The sequence below is a fragment of the Cavia porcellus genome, unplaced genomic scaffold (genome assembly GCF_034190915.1).
Source record: "Cavia porcellus strain 051 isolate PalLab524CR breed Dunkin Hartley unplaced genomic scaffold, mCavPor4.1 scaffold_1, whole genome shotgun sequence".
Taxonomy (NCBI): Eukaryota; Metazoa; Chordata; class Mammalia; order Rodentia; family Caviidae; genus Cavia; species Cavia porcellus.
In genome coordinates, this window is record NW_026947484.1 from 94977674 (window position 1) to 94994758 (window position 17085).

Consider the following 17085-nt stretch of genomic DNA (forward strand, 5'->3'; position numbering starts at 1 on the left):
GAAAGAATCACAGAAGGGAGAAAAACAGCAAAAAAACTAGTCAAAGATACCAGGAAGGTCAAACCTAACACTCAGAGGACAGTGTCTACATTCAAGTCTGGAAGGTGCTGGTGATCTCTTCCAGTGGCAGTTTTAGGACTGGTTTCAAGAACAAAAGTTAGACTGGGATGAAAACTAACGGAGTTTTAGTGACATCCATCAAGGAAGGATACCGCACAAGGATGTGGTCTGCAGAGCATGTGAGTTAACTGGAAAGAAGGAAGAGGTACAAGCAAGGTGGCTCTCGGGTATACAGGATGTCTCACTATATGCACAGACAAAGAGGAACAATCCACCGGGCTTTTCACCTGAGAATCTGACAGCTGAGAAAGAGGAGTACTTAAGTATCCTCCTTCAGGAACATCAGCTTGTCCAACAAAAGCTCAGTTTATAACAAAGCTCTTTTATATTTTTAAGATTCTTGACTTATCAGATACCTCAGAGTGCCCTTTTCTAACCTGCTTACTGACTGTTCCCCATTAAAATATATCAAGCCATAATTATCCCAGTTTCTCAGCGACAATTAAGGATTACCAAGGCTCGAAGACCATTAAAATTTTCATCAAATAAGCTCTGTTACATATTCTTGAATTTACACCTGATCTTCTCTTAGACATAGTGGGAAGCATTCCCAGTGGGATTCTGCTGAAGACATGAAACATAAGGTTTGGTCATTCAAAAAAGGGTTGGTGTGCTAAGATGCAGGGATGAGAGGTAACACCAGACAGATCTCTGCTAAGTAAACTGTTGGGATTTGGACTAACAGAAGTCACTAGTATCTACTACAAAATGCTCAGTGAGAGAAGAGCCAGGGAGAGCAAGCATGGCCTGTGACAAGGACTATAAACTGTTACAGAGGAAACAGTGATGCTATGCCAGTTAAGGGCCACATGCTAGGGTCTTTATTTATAGTTAGGGTTCTATTATCTTGGGCTAAGTATTAAAACTTGGCCTCAAGCTCTCCTCTGTAAAATTCAACTCAATGAAAAATAACTGCTGAAATATCTTCCTGCTTGAAAACTTTGTGATTATAACTCAGGAAGTAAATGCTGTCCAAAAACACCATATATGGTTTCTACCTGTAGCCTTAGTTTCAAAAAGAATGCTTATTAATCTGTGCAGAGTTTCTAGAGGCAGAAAAGATACCATGAAGCCATTAAGTGCACAGGTCACACTACTTCCCTCCTCCAAATATTTTGGAGCAATCTCTGAGACTCCATTCCATTACACAAAACAAAGAACTATGCATAACTTACCTCTAAAGAGGAGGAAAGGGACTTGTGGAAAGCTGCTGATCAGCGAAGGAAGGCTTGGTCAATTGTCCCTGCTTGATGCAAATCTATTATCAGATAATCTAGCACTAAAATAATCCATGAGAAAATCAGCAACAAGTTTGAGGTTCACATTCAATTAAACCAAAGTTTGAAAATCATGGGGAAGAGGAGGAAACTTGAAAACACAATACAAAAACTTGAAATAATAAGTATAAAGTGTTTACTAAAAATTCATCAGATCACTTTGAGTACAACTTATCAGATTTTAAGCATTTTAAACTACAGTGCACTTTCTGAAGTATTTTTGCTTTGATTCCCAATAAAATCTAGGGTTAGACTAAATGGGAAGTGATAATTTAGAAACATGTGTGAGAATTTTAAAATATATGTTGTAACTATTGATTACAAAATCAGTGATTTCCTAGAGTGTGTCTTTGTCTCTCAGTCTTTATAAGAACACCTACCAATGTCAGAGCTTCATAAAACATAATCCATACAATTATCAAACAAAATGGGTTTGTCCATGTTATAATCAATATTTTTGATTTCATACCTGAATGACAGGTAACATGTATAAGCTATAATCTCATGAGGCAGGTATCATCACTACAATCCACATTCTATAGTTTACAACTAATAAATTAAACCAGTGTCATCTTTTGACTGCAAGAACATGCCTTGGGCCACACTTTCTGGACCACACCTCCTAAATCCACAGAGATAATTTATTAGCCAGACATAGCTATATTTCAGCATATTTCCTTCTTTGGATCCTTCATAAGTAATAGTACCTGAGTACCTCAGATAACACAACACCACAGATGGAAGCCCTCACAGTAATAGTGCATGAGACAACCTAGTGAGATAGCGCAATAGTAAGCAACTTCCATCGGACTGTCTCGGGTATCACGGGTTTTCAATTCTGCAATATTAGAAAATAATATTTGAAGTATAAAAAACAAGACAATTAGCATCTCAAAAAATCACATTTGAGTCACTCTGCATTATATTTTTCACAGCCAAGTATCATATGCTGAAGCTGTATCATATTCTATTTATTTATTCATTCATTTATTTTTATTAGTACATGTTTCTTTATTCTTCCCTTTTCAAGGAACAGGGATACTACTATCACAGGGCCAGAGGAAACCTGTTCGTGGGAAAGTTAAAACTACTAGTTTTTCTTCTCAAAAGGTTTAGTAAGATAAATAAAAGGAAAAAAATTGTTCAACATCTCTAGCCATTACAGAAATGCAAAATAAAACAACTGGGATCCCAAAAAAGAATGGCTGTCATCAAGAAACCACACAATAAGAAATGCTGGTGAGGCTACACAGCTGGGAGGAGGAACCCTTCTACACTCTTTTAGGAATGCAAACTAGTACCATCACTATGGAAATCTGTATAGAGATTCCTCAGAAAGCTAGAAATAGAAATTCATTTGATCCAGCTATTCTCCTTTTAGGTGTCTTACAGAAGGAGTTAACAATATAATTTAATAGCTTTACATGCATGTCCATATTTATAGCAGTACAACACACAACAGCTAAACTTGGGAAGTGGCCCATATGTCGTTCAATAGATGAATGGATAAAGAAAAATGTAGTGTTTACATCCAAAGAAGTACTACTCTGCCCCAAAGAAAGCTAAATTTGAGTCAAATGTAGGGAAATGAGTGTACCTTGAAACCATAAGGTTAAGTAAAATAAAACAGAAACTTAAATATCATGATTCCTTATATGAGAAACCCAAAGTATAAATAATTTAAAGAGCAAAATAAAGACAAATAATAAGAAACGGAAGGTAGATCTGCAAATGGGAGGGGAACCAAGAGATGAAAGCAGGGTGGAGGAAGGGGAGAGGAAGGGAAGTAAAAAGAACAACAATGTGTTATGTATACGCACCGACTCCCACAGTGAATATGACATGTACTAATGTTAACATGTACTAAATATGTACTAATAAAATTTTTGAAAGAATAAAAAAGGCTAGCATATATTACAGTGGTTTTAATTTGATAGGATTTCCGTCAACAAGATTTAATCAGAGGTACAATACAAAAAGTCAGTGTTTTGACATTAGGCAGACATGGATTCAAATGATTGCTCTGCCACTTTCATATTAGCAGAAACACAAAAGCAATCTCACTCAATGAATGGATTAAATAAAAGAACATACAGTAAAAGTACCAGCACATGCCAAGCAGGGATTGAGGTCCATAAGGATTCTTTCATTCCCAATAAAGTAGAATGATCAGTCAACTTCCACAGTTAATTTATAAGACCTCTCTCCTCTTTGTCAGTGTGGACAAAATACTTAGTTCATATTTGTTACCAAATGGTTTTTCACATTGTTTCCCCAACCAAGAATGCCTCCTACCATCCACTACCCTTATCTTTACTAATTCATGCCTTATTTCCTTCAGAGTCCAGTTAAAAGTCTAATTTTGTATTACATGCAACACTTCATATGCATGCTTGTAGATAGGAAACACCTACCAACAAGCAGATTTTTAACTGTTACCAAATATCATTCCAGTAATGAAAGAATATCACAGCTAAACATGCTTAGAGAAAAATGGTCTTCTTCACTCAAAGTGACATGATGGCTTGTAATACTTTAAAAAAAGAAGATCCACTTAAAAAGGTAAATGTCTGCAATTTAATTTCTAAAAAAAAAGCACTACGATTTTAACCACTAAGGTCTCAGACCAGGGCTTGAGTCTTAATCAGTCTGTCAAGTAATATCTGAGCATTCCATGCCTACATTTTCTTAAATAATCAACAAAGAAGAAATTTCCTTTTTTCTGTGTTACAAGATTCTGAACACAGAATTCAAAGGCAAAACTTTGTCTCTGAACGCTTTCCTAATTTTTCCTGACAGAAGGATCTTTGACTTTATCCAGAAATATCTCACTATGCAGTCACCTACAGTGACTTAAAGACTCTTAAGGGTAATTTCACTTTTTGGAGCTTGGTCCTGCTTTTACAATAATTTTTACATTAATAAATGAATACCCACTGGGAATAGTTTCTCAAACGTGGTTAAATAATTGCATAGATACCAAAATACTCTCTACTTATAATACTTCTTTATCTTGCCTCTGAATTCAAAGAAAGCACAACCTACATTTTGAATAATTTAGATTATAAAACATTTAGACCACAAAATAAATTTACAAAATCAGAAGATACCAAAAACAATGAGCAGACTAAAGGACACCATTTGTGATTTGTTGTCACAAATCTGGAAAGGCCTTCTGGGAAGGCCTGACACTGCAGCTCAGCTCTGTTAAGCAAATTCCCATGCAAAAAGCAAGTGGGGAAAATTCTGGAAGGAAAGAAACACTCTTAATAATATAATATGTACAGTGTGCAAATATGAGAGTCTTTTTTAAGTGAGCACATCTCTGAAGAATAAAACGTTTCTGGATATTGCACAGCTCTTTCCTCATTCATGGTGTGTATCCCAAATCCACCCAAAGATTGTTGGTAAAGCCCAAACCAATATGTTAATGAAATGATTCCTATGTAGGACAAGAATATTCGAGGCTTTCATGGCAATGCTATCAACTTCATGAAACACACTGTCACAATTTTAATATGAATCCATGGAAAAATAAGATTGCCTTTCCCCCAAACCCCCTCCCTACCAACTGTGTTCAAATCCCAGCTTGACCATTTCTAAACATGGCAACTTTTACTAAGTTTGTTAACCTTTGATCTTTGTTTTCTCATCTATGAAAGAGTGACAGTATCTGTTTTGCAGAATTGCTTTATAGGTTAAATGAACATGTCAAGTGCTTAGCATATAGCACTCCAAGAAAGTTTAACTATAGCTATAACGTATCCCTATGGCATAGGAACGCTAGTCTTGTGAAGACATGTTGACACATTTTTGGATTTGTGACTAAAGATGATGAGTGGGAAAATTACATAAACAACACACACTAAACAGTAATGTTTTGAACAGGCAATTCTGCACTCTCAAAGGTGGCTCCAGAATTTATTAGAAAACACACATCCTCAATATACGTGACTGAAAATGCTAAGTATGGACAACTCTGCAATGACAGAGCTCCCTCATTTTTCACAACCCTCTGTTACACAAGGGCTTCTGAGCGATTATTTAATTTAAAAACTAAGATATCATATTGGATTTAGATATATCAAAACAGGCCCCGGTTATTCAAACATAATCTTCCTTTTAATTGCTTCTAGTCCTTTTCTGGAATCAACCAAGAATGTGAATGAACAAAGGAAGAGCTGGCTGACTACAGACATCCTCTTCAGTCACATCACATACAAACAAAAAACAAAATAGCACCAGAAGGCAGGGAAAGGTAAAGCATCTCCAGAATTCAACAAAGTCAACTTTCTTCCCATTGTGTTAATTCATGATCCACACTGAGCTCAATCTACCAAAAGAAGAATTGCAACCCCTTCAGGTATTTTTACCTCCAGTAATAAAACACAGAAAACGGGAGCCTTGAATGAGCCCTCCCTGGAGAGCAAGCAGACCTTTAATGAATGGCCTCTTCAGCTGCTGGCTCACCCTCCTCACAGACTTTACAGCTCTTGCATGTGCTGGAATTACAAGTCATTAAAAAGCCACTTTGAAAACACAATAAAGACCTTCTTCTCTGACTGCAACAACCTGCCATCACATAAAAACCTAAGGCCAGTGCTTCAACAGCAGGACATTTACCGCCAGCTCCAGACAGTTTAGCAGGGCAATGAAGAGGGTGGAGAGGGAGGAAATGAGACAAGCAAAAGAAAGGAATCCTCTTTTCCTTCTTCTTCCTTTTCCGCCCCCCTGTCTTTTCAAAAGAAACCTCTGCTAAGGTGGTTTGAAGTATTACCCTATATCTGAATCATCATCTACCCTTGGGTAAAATGCCACTATATGATGAGATTTTGGTTTCTTTTTTCTCTCTCAAGAAAATTTTTATCCAAGAAAACACTCTTGATAAGCCAAAATCATCAAAAGATACAGTGAAATCTAATTTCTCACACTGCAGGATAAGGTAGCCAACATTTTGACCACACATAATTTGCTCATTCACAAGAAAAGATACAACTTTGAACATTTTGACTGGTAAACAATGAGTGAATCTCTGCAGTGCAAAGCAAAAGAATCGAAGTTGATAATACACAAATTATCATAACTGAAGTTAATCATAAACCTATTTTAAAATTTTTATTTATTATTTTTCTCCTTCTTTTCCTGCTATAAATATAAAACTTCTTCACTAAACAAAAGAAAATCAACTTCATAGACTTGTTTTTAGAAGTGGAGTTATATGAAAAACAAAAAGAAACAGTGAGGAATTACAGAAGGGGTAAAAGCTATTTAGATTATTTTATATTATCAATTAAAATATAAACAAAATCAAAACTATAAACTTTTACTTGATACTAATATCCTCAGAACTTCACCCCTTCCATCAGTTAGTACAGGGGATCGGTAAGAAAAGTCACCTTTTAAGAACCAGTAAGTATTGTGGCACACTATGCCCTCCAAAAGATAGACTCTTAAAACAGAGAAACACTCTAACAGGAATTACTGAGGTTCTTCAATGCAAAATATCCTTAACAAAACCATCCCCTGATGATGCTTTCTGTGTTTGCTGATGTTCGCCCACCATGAAACACTCCATCTGTCACCCTATCCTATTGTCTTGCCCATTCAAATTCTTCTGTAGGGAAAATTATTTATGAAGTTTCATGTGACAATTCAGATTGCCTTTGTAAGATGATACATTTCAAAACTCACAAATATTTAAAAGTTATTCCTTCAGTTATATTACAAATGACACAAAAATAAACTATTTCTGAGAATGATTTAACAAGTACACTAATTTAAAAAAAGAATACTAACAAATGCCTATTCCAAGGCAGTGTTTTTCTCCATCTCAGTTCATTAAAAAAATAAAAGATCTTGGGGGAAATTTGGCTTACCTTTGGTTTGAAACTAATATTCTGTCATATTATTTTCCCTGTGATCATTTTACAAGGGCATATTAGTTATCCAGGCTATATGCTTCCTTATAACAAAATTCACAGCAAAATGGCATATTTCAAGTACTCTTCCTCCACTTAAAGCATAAAAATCCTCACACCTAAAAAGACAACTAAAGTTCTATAATGTTTTTGACTATCATAAAATCTCTTTAATAACTACAGACTATAAAAGCTTCCCAGAAGCTAAGTCAGACACTTTTTTTATTAGTGTGTATTTAGTGGATTATTACTGAAACTGACTTACTAATTTTCTGTAATTCTACACACTAGATCGAAGAGAGAAGGTAAAGTAGTTTGTCGAGATCACTGGTGGCACTGAAATGCAAAACACAGCCTGTCTGGCACAAGCTTGCAAACTCATTACACGTCTACCACTTATTAGCAAGTAAGTGAGCCCTAAAACACATGCATACCATAAACCATGGATATTCGTTTTTTTTTTCCTTCTTTCTCTTACACAAGTATATAAAACCTGAACTCCCCCCCAAAAATCATATGAACAAAAATGCTAAACACCCTAATCCATCTTAATAGTACTGATTTTTATTTTTACATAAAACCTGAATTTAACTTGACTTTAGAGAAGATTCTTAAAATGTTCCTTTAAAAATAAAAAATATTCTTCCTTTTAATCAACTTGTACTGAGACAATATACTTTCTTTATAAACATACCAACTGAAAAATTGGTTTCCCCAGCCTTCCTAATTCTTAGGATCTTATGATTTCTTTCTTTTTTCTCGTTCCATTTTCAGAGTCCATGTTCTTCCCTTTGAAGCTCAAATTATCTGCTACCCCATCCCCTACAAATGAACAAAGATCTGGCTGATATTCAAGTAATGGAGCTGTTAAGATCTTTAGAGAAATCTGTTCTTCTAATCACCCCTACTTGAAGGCCAGAGCGCTCACACCCAGAACAGTGGGAGCAGTTCCCCTGAATTTGGGCCTGCCCTATGCTACCAAAGTAGTTCCTGACCAAGAGAGGGTCTGGGCAGTTTAGCATGGTCCATTAAAGTTGCTGCCTATCCTCTGCCTTGTCCACAAAGCAGGATGTTAGGTAGAGGGTAGGCAGACTAAACAAGACTTTTTTCTGGACAGTGGAATGTCAGCTTTCTCTTACCCTCTTTTGTTCCTAGCAAGGCCTCTTGGACACCTGAATTACATAGTGCCCCTTTTTTTCAAACTACATTTTAATAATTAAGCCAAAAGCAACAATGATAAATGCATTTATTTTTTTTTTAAGTTTACTTCTTTCTTTTTTTATTTTTTTTTTTTTTTTCTAGTACCAGGGATTGAACTCATGATCTTGCACTTGCCAGGCAGACACTTATGCCATTAAACTAAGTCCCTGGCCCGATAAATGCATTTATCACTAGAAGACATAACTTATAAGGAAAATATCATAGTTGGGATTTATACCCAAACAATATCTTTAGCTACTTTCTCTGTCAAATTGTGCAAAGCATATCATAAAAATTCCTGTACAAATCACTGTATTTCTCACTCTAACCTGTCATACGTCATACTGAAAGTTTACTGACTACTGTAAAGTATTATGTAGAATTCTAATTTTTGGTTCTAGAAGTTTTTAAGGTATTGTTTTGCATAAACATACCAAGAGAAGTAATAATTTTATTAAAACTTTATAAATCATATATAAATGAGAAGGAGCAAGAAAAACATAAGGAGAATAAAAAAAATTAGCCAAGAAAGGAGACCATCTGGGATAGTTCCACGTGGAAAAAGCATTTGCTTTATGATTGTCATTTGGACTACTTACAAATGAGCAAATATTCTAAAAAGGTGCCTTTTGTCGTTGTGACCACTGTAAGAAATATGCATATAGACTGAAAGAAAAATTTCAAAAACTACTGCTTACTCATACTAAATTACAAACTATTCTGGATTTTTAAATGCTAGTGATGACATGTTAAATTTATTTCATACCTCACCAGTGACTCACACTATTTGAAAACCTTTGCTCTAAGAGGATCACAACATGTCAGAATACAGAAAAGACCAAGTTGCTAAACTTGACAATTTTGATAGATTAGTCACACTCCAGTAGCATTTCAGGGTGATCCGAAACAAAAACCAAACACATAAAAAGTTCCAAGTAATATCTGCCTTAAGAATAAGTTTCACATTAAAAGAAAGGAAGGGAGCCAACAAGGAAAATTAATAGTTGAGATATTATTGCAACAAATCCATTCAGCTGTCATCGCTATTTTAGAAACTATGACTACTGAACGTTTACTAAAGACTGAAATAAATTACCCAAACTCCAGTATTTTATATCCCACCCTGTTCCTAAAACCTGACCTTCTGTCAAAGGTTAGATATTAGCTACAGTGAGTAGTGATAAAGAGGTGGTCTCTGGTCCCCTGTGAATTGGCATTAGAGCCACTCCCTGGCTCTGGGTCGGACACTGGCTCTGGCTGGCTTTCTACCTAAAACAGATGACAAAATCAGAGAGAAAAAGAAAAGGAAGGATGAGATAACTTTATACCAAGTGACGTTTATTTTTCAGAAATAGAGTTAAGTTGGGTGTGGTGGTGGTGCACACCTATAGTCCCACACTCAGGAGGCTGAGGAAGTAGAACCACTGCAGTCTGAGGCCAGTGTGCAATACATCCTCCTTCCAAAGCCAACCTGAACCACATAGTAGGACCCAACTCAGGAGGAAGGAAGGAAGGAAGGAAGGAAGGAAGGAAGGACAGATGGACCTACAGACAGATGGATGACAGATATTCAGCACTGTCACTTTAAGTGTAAGATTTATTATTTTACTAAGAAAACTAGAAATCCCTTCCAGCTCCAAAAATAATAGACAAGTTTAAATAGCTAAATGCTCCTTTGTGCGGCCAAGGAAGCAATTCTAATATCAAAAACCACAGCAAAGACAATATACCACCCTTTCCAAATCAATGACGAAAAAGGTAGATGTTTTTGAAATGAAAATGATTTTACAGACATGTGCAACTTTCGAAATTTTTCAAATTATACATACTGAATATATACAGTATGCTGTCACATTAATTTTGCCTCAATAAGCTTCTAAAAGATACCAAACTCCTATCTATATAAACAAATTACATCACTGCAATAATCAAAAAGATCAATATAATAACTTATCCCATTATATTCTCTTTTTCTATTAAACTTACTTATCCTTTGTAATCATTTTGTCATATCCCTCTCATTATCCTAAATCAACCAGCACTGAAAAAAACATAGTAACCACGTTTTAAAGAGTACTGAAATTTTCACTGCTATTGAAATGACCCGTTATAACACTCTGAAATATACCTTTCCTTTAATGACTTAAAATCACAACCTTAAAACATTCCTTAATGATGTCATTTTCTTTTCCCCAGTTAGTTATGACATTTCCAGGCAACACCTATCTCCATGCTACCTTGTCAAGAGTTCAAAATCAGTTGTATGCCTTATTATAAAGCTATCAGAAATAAATCAACAACTAGTAAGGGAAGAATAAAAACCATGAAGACTAACTACTCACATCAGATTTAGAGGACATATTCTCCTCCATGTCCGAATCATTGGGATCCACAATATCATCAAATGGTGGTAAAGTCGATTTTTTCTTCTCTGATACCTCACTTTCAATTTTGACCTTTCCCATCTTGACATGAGATTTATCTTTTATCTGTTTTTTATCAGCAGAACAAGTGAGTATCAGTGGTGGTGCACTAGAAAAACTTTTAAATAAAGCCTCTGAGCTACTCTTTTTCCTTTTTTTGGCTGAGAGTTCTTCTGAATCTGAAATAGGGGGCCTTTTACTAGGAGCCTTCTTATCTTGCTGTCCACTGGTGATGGTGAGTAAGTTACTGTCTGGTTTTGGCTCTTTTGACATGGGTTTCGGTTCCTTGAAGGCCATTTTAGGAACTATTTTCTCTTCTTTCAGTGGTTTATTTTCTTTGGGTTTCTTAGAGGATTCTTTGGAAGATTTGTTATGATCCCTGGAAGGTTCTTTGAAGGCACTTTTATGTTCTCTGGAGTCTTTAGAAGGTTTTTCCTTGTGCTCCTTCATTAATTTGTGAGGCTTTGAAAAACTGGTACTGCTGCTGCTGCTGCTGCTGCTACTGCTGCTGCTGCTGCTGCTGCTGCTGCTACTGCTGCTGCTGCTACTACTGCTGCTGCTGCTGCTGCTGCTACTGCTACTGCTGCTGCTGCTGCTGCTACTGCTGGTATGAATACTCCTATTAGGGTCCTGCAGAAAGCGGAGAAGGAAATAAACTCTCAAGACTAGGAACAAAGACTCAAAAGGCAATTCTCTTGATTTGATATGCATACAATGATCCTTCTTTGATTGCTCATAAGTTACTTCTAGATACCAAAAATATTTTAATATGATATTTAATACCATTTTAATACATATTTAATACCATATTTTAATACAATATTTAATACCATTATAGCATAACAAGTTGGAAGAGTATACATAAAAAACACAGGGAGACGTGGTTACTGTGATCAAAGAGTGTACAGAGGCAAGCTGTCTACCTAATCACTAGAAGCATGGAGTTTCAATTCAATGAATATTAACTACAGCCTTGTCCTAGAATACATGGTCCTGCTCTTAATAATTACGAACCATCTTTGGCTGATGGTTCTTGAAACAGCCACCTACAAAGGGCTATGACAACAAAAGAAAGGGGACTATATACTTCTATTTGAGGAAAAAGAGTAATTCAGAAGTTTATTTAATGAAGAAGTAATAGGTCAATTTGGTCCCAGAGGATAAATAGATAATTACTGGAAAGAAAAGAATGAAACGGTACTTAAACGACCAGGGGTCAAAAAAACATTAAAATAAGGGAGGAAATCACAGAGTATATTTGAAGAATAGCATCTAGCTATAGCACAAGACTAAGAAGGAAGTGGAAAACTAAGTCAGTATCACCTGTTAAAGTCAGGTTACATTAAATTCAAAATGACTTTGCAACATTAAAAAAACACAAAATGCTTAAAAGAAATAATTTCCATTTTGGGATTTTAAAAAACAATTGTTTTTATTCTGTTTAAAATTTCACCAGCTAAGGAGTGCATTTCTAATAGGGGCAAAGAAAAGGAATGCAATGTAACAAAATTTCACCTGAACATCAAATGAACTAACTCTTTAATAATACTGCATGTAATCATGAAAAAAGAGGTAATTGCTCCTATTTCGTTTCAAATATTATCATTTTTTTCACTCATATAAACACCTCAGAATATATAACCACTACATATTTCTTCTGTTTAGGAACAAAATGTAAGTCCATACTTACTATATTTGTGAACTTCTACCATTAATAATAATAAATAGAATTAGAACTTAGACATGTAAAAATTCATACAATACTAAAATAAAAGCTCTTTCTTACTAATTTCCATCTTCTAATAAACCAAAGACAAATAAATGTCCAAAATTTCAACTAGAATTTACATCGTCAGGCTCTTTTTTTTTTTTTTTTTTTTTTAAGGTCAGGGTCTTGCTATGTAGTTTGGGCTGGTCTTAAATTCATTGTGCAATCAGACTGACCTTGAACTCACAGTAATTGTTCTGCCTCAGCCTCCCAGATGCTGGTACCACAGGCATGTGTCACCATGTCTAACTTATTTTTCACTTAAGCCCAAACAAATACAAACCAATCCTACGTATTCCATTTATTTTCTCAAGGGAGCTTTTACTAAGCAAAGATTTGTTTTATGTATCAAACTGGACAATTCCTTCCATAATAGGTGAAGCTGAGATGTAAAAAGAGAATGCTTTAAAAATAGAATTCATATTACTGAAATGTCATTATTTTATAAATTCATTATAAGACATTTCCTGGAATGTTATGCTATTGCTATGAATAATTAAAATAAAGTATAACAGACAAACTAAATTAAGAAAGAACATTTTGAAATCTAATATCCTTGAGTATGTTTTAAATTGGTTTGTTGACTCACTGAATTTTGGACATTTGCAATCAGTATTCTAATAATGACTAAGAACACCCAAGCACTGCTGTTTGATATTCAACCTACATAAAGTATTGCACATATTCTTATACAGGAACTTTAAATAATGTTTCATTATAAAATTTTTAATGTTAAGAATTAAAAGTGAGCCACGTTGCATTATGGGGATCAGGAGGAGATTCAGCAAGAAGACAAAGCACATCTTCCTGTAAGCCAGCCAGTTTACTGGCTGGGAAACCAGAAGAGCATCCCATCCTCCTAACCCACCCCCAACCCCCTCCATGGGAATCTGGCTGATTCAGAGGACTCAGAGTAAGATGGTAGCAACAGAGGTAAAAGGAATAGCTTGATGCTTGTGTTGTTTAGTTAACTTTGCAGGCCTGGGGCTGGTGGTCTAAGCATGTATGTGGAGGATGGCAGTGTGCACTGTGGCAACTGTTGGGGATTTTCTTCTATCTTGCTTTTGAACTCCAATGTTGTGCTCCATTTTCCTTTTTGTTTTATTCCTGTGTCTGGTGACTTAAGCAACTATTTTAAAGGTAACAACTTTCAGTACAACAACCATTGTTAAATTCTTATTCTCTTGGTTTGAAAACCGATATAGTTATTATTTTGTTGTTGTTGTCATTTTGCTTTTGTTGTTTTTAGGTTTGTTTGCATCTTGATTTTTCTGAGTGTTTTTCTCTTTAAAGTAAAAAAAAGTGCAAAGATATTGTGAATTGGGAGGAGGCTGTTCGGAGGAGAAGACAAACAGTGATGTAAGAAGGAAGAATGGGTAAAGGGAAAGGATGCATGTGTATAGAGGATGGTTTGGGTAGCTGTACAATGGGCTTCTGTTTGTTTCCTGGAAAGCATGTTTGTTCCAGTATTGTTTGGACGGGATGTCGCACCTATGTCCTGTGCTGCTGTAGGACACCAGTGGGCAATGTATTAAGCATTGATGCTGTTCTACCACCTTGTTCTGAAACTCCTTTGTGTTAACTTTTTTCTCTTTAAAATAAAATTTAAAAAAGAAAAGAATGAAAAACCATTAACGATTCAGCAGCAGGGTGGAGGGAGCACTCCAGAGGACTTTCCATGACTCCTTAACCATAGCCTTCTGTGGAACAAACTGGAATTCCTAATATAAGGAACGCAGTGGCATCTGATACAAAACTTTATCATGTAAGAAGTTTAAACTCTTGTCTTAATTAGATACATAATAATTCTAGATACAAAAGCTCTAGAAATTTAAGTTTTAATGATTTTTTAGGACTTTGGTCTAAGGCTTCAGTGTTACCTTTTCGTCTACGTAACAAATCTTGACACGAGCAAGAAGCCTGATTATTTTTGTTCCTTCTCCTTTTACAAGCTTTCTTTAAGCTAAGAGAACAATAGCTCTTAATAAGCTAAGAGGACAAACACATTCCATAACAGAGTTGTAGCCAAGTAAAACTGAGAAATGTAGAAAAAAGTAGAGAATGGTTCTATTATGGAGGGCAGTGTTTTCTTTGACTGCATCTGTGATACATGACAGTTTAAATACAAGTCCTCAAGAACCATATTCATACATGTAATAGATGTGAAACAGTGGCTTTGACACACAACCAAGCATTAAGTTGCTACTAACATAGAATAAAAGCTTTCAATGATTCTTAACTTATCTGTCACACACACACACACACACACACACGATTCAGCCAGTAGCTTTTCAAATTTTTTATTGAACCATTAACCTCAACATTAAGTGCCAGTTGGTAGCATGCACTAATTGCCATCCAAAGTGAAGTTTAGTTTACAGACACTGTGTAATTCAAATTCTCTTTGCCTGAGGTTTATTCGACAAACTGAGCACCAAGTAATCCAACCAAAGGCAGCACGTGTGCATAATTCAAATCTCAAATATTTAAGGTAAGTGGTTAAACATAAGCATACATATATTTGCACTAATTTTACAACCTGAGAATATAAGGTACAGAATTTTTTTAATCCATTCACAGTTCTACTGAAAGCTTCCTTGTTTTAATTTTCTGGAACAGAATGGGTCTTTTAATGTGTAATCTCTTCTAACACCACTTGTCAGCAACCCTAGTAGATGGATTAAGAAAAGGAGAAGTTGTAATTACTGGCCAGAATAAAGTTTTCTGATTATATTTGGCTTCCAATTTCCAAGTTATCTCTACTAACTCCAAATTGATATTTTGACTCCCATTTCTTTCCTCTCTGTCCTATTTTTACTGGCTTCTATGTTGATTGAGTTTCTCAGATAAATCATATCTTGTTCAGTGGAGCTCTAAACTAGACCCAAAGGAGCTTAACATACAGATAACAGCACAGGTATGTCAGGCTCCCTGGCTCTGAAAGCACTCAATAAAAGTCCACTCAACTACTGGTCCAGGGAATACAAGGAAACTGACGGAAGGCAAAGAGTCTGTCAGGTAAGTAGCTAAAAAGTAGACAGCATGTCTTCTGCTACCATGCAGGCTGAGCCACAGTGCACCTATAAATAACACGCCTAAGGGAAGAGGAAATAGGAAGGGATGGAACTAACAGATCTTCTGATGGAGACAGAAAAAAAGCTTAGGTCAAAAACAGTATAAGGGATGGGGATTTAGCTCAGTGGTGTTAAGAGCCTGCCTGGCAAGCACAAGGTTGTGAGTTCCGTCCCCAGTAGCAAAAAAAAGGCTGCTACAAAAAAATGTTAATTAGGTTCAACCTCAAAAATTAAAACTCTCAGATTGAGAATTGGCTAAAGGAAAGGATAGAGAACACAGGCATTTTGAAAGAACGACTGTAGGAAAGCTCAAAGAATAAAGTAAAAACACAAGAGATGAAAATTGTAATGGGAAAAGAGGATGTGAAGAACAGTTGGGGTGCCCTAAGAAATCAGCCACAGGAAGGGTTCCAGAGAGGCCACAGAAGGAGTAAAAAGAAGAGACAGGAGAGGCAACCATGATAGTGACACTGAAGGAAATTTCCACAAACCAAAAGAAAAGACCAAAGTGCAACTTCCCAGGTGTTACCTAAGATCCAGCAGAGCTAATGCCCTTTAAAGGGTGCACTAGAATACTGCATTCTATTTGATAAACTTCAGAGATAAAAGAAAAATTGACAGGTTAACAAAATCAAGTACTTAAAAACAAAAAGAATCGAACTGACATTAGACTTCATTTATTAACACTGGAATCTAAAACAAAGAATAATAGTATCTAGATGGCTGGGAGAAAAAGTAGTACAATAGTCCCCCATCATGCACGGAAGATAGGTTCCATGACCCCACTGAATCCCTTCAACCTCACATAAAACCCAACCTGAAATACACAGATGTACCCATCAATACATACATATATACCTAAGATAAAGTTTGGCACACTAAGAGAGTAACAATAATGGATAATAAAATAGAATTATAACACACTATATTAAAAGTTAGGATTTGTTTATTTCTGGAATTTTCAACTTGACACTTTTTGGCCATTGTTGGTCATAGGTATCTGAAACCTCAGAAAGCAAAACTGTGGATAAAAGAGAACTAACTACTGCATAGCTCAAACATCCTTTGCACATTTCTTAGTGAGAAAGAAGTTTTTATCAATATTTAAATATTTAAAAAGCACTTTGCCCATTGCCTCATTTAGCAAAGGACTTGTAGAGGAATTCTAGCCAAATAATAATCACAGCAAAAAAAAAAAAAGAAAGAGTCCATTAGTGTGCAAAATGATGGTATAAAAAAAACCAGAACTCAATTAACCTTACATTCTACACAGAATGAAATGTAACTGCAATACTTAATGTGAAT

At 35.6% G+C, this 17085-nt stretch overlaps 1 protein-coding gene across 4 annotated transcripts in view; it reads right to left on the reverse strand.

The window, feature by feature from the left end:
- Positions 1-17085, reverse strand: part of Mllt3 (MLLT3 super elongation complex subunit) — a 260325-nt gene that overhangs the window by 49821 nt on the left and 193419 nt on the right. For 3 of the 4 annotated variants that reach the window (XM_063251854.1, XM_063251833.1, XM_063251844.1), the window contains one exon: positions 10858-11568. The exons of the other annotated variant lie outside the window; for it this stretch is intronic. In XM_063251854.1, coding sequence (XP_063107924.1) covers positions 10858-11568 — 711 coding nt within the window. The remainder of the gene's footprint in view (positions 1-10857; positions 11569-17085) is intronic. 4 annotated transcript variants of the gene reach the window in all.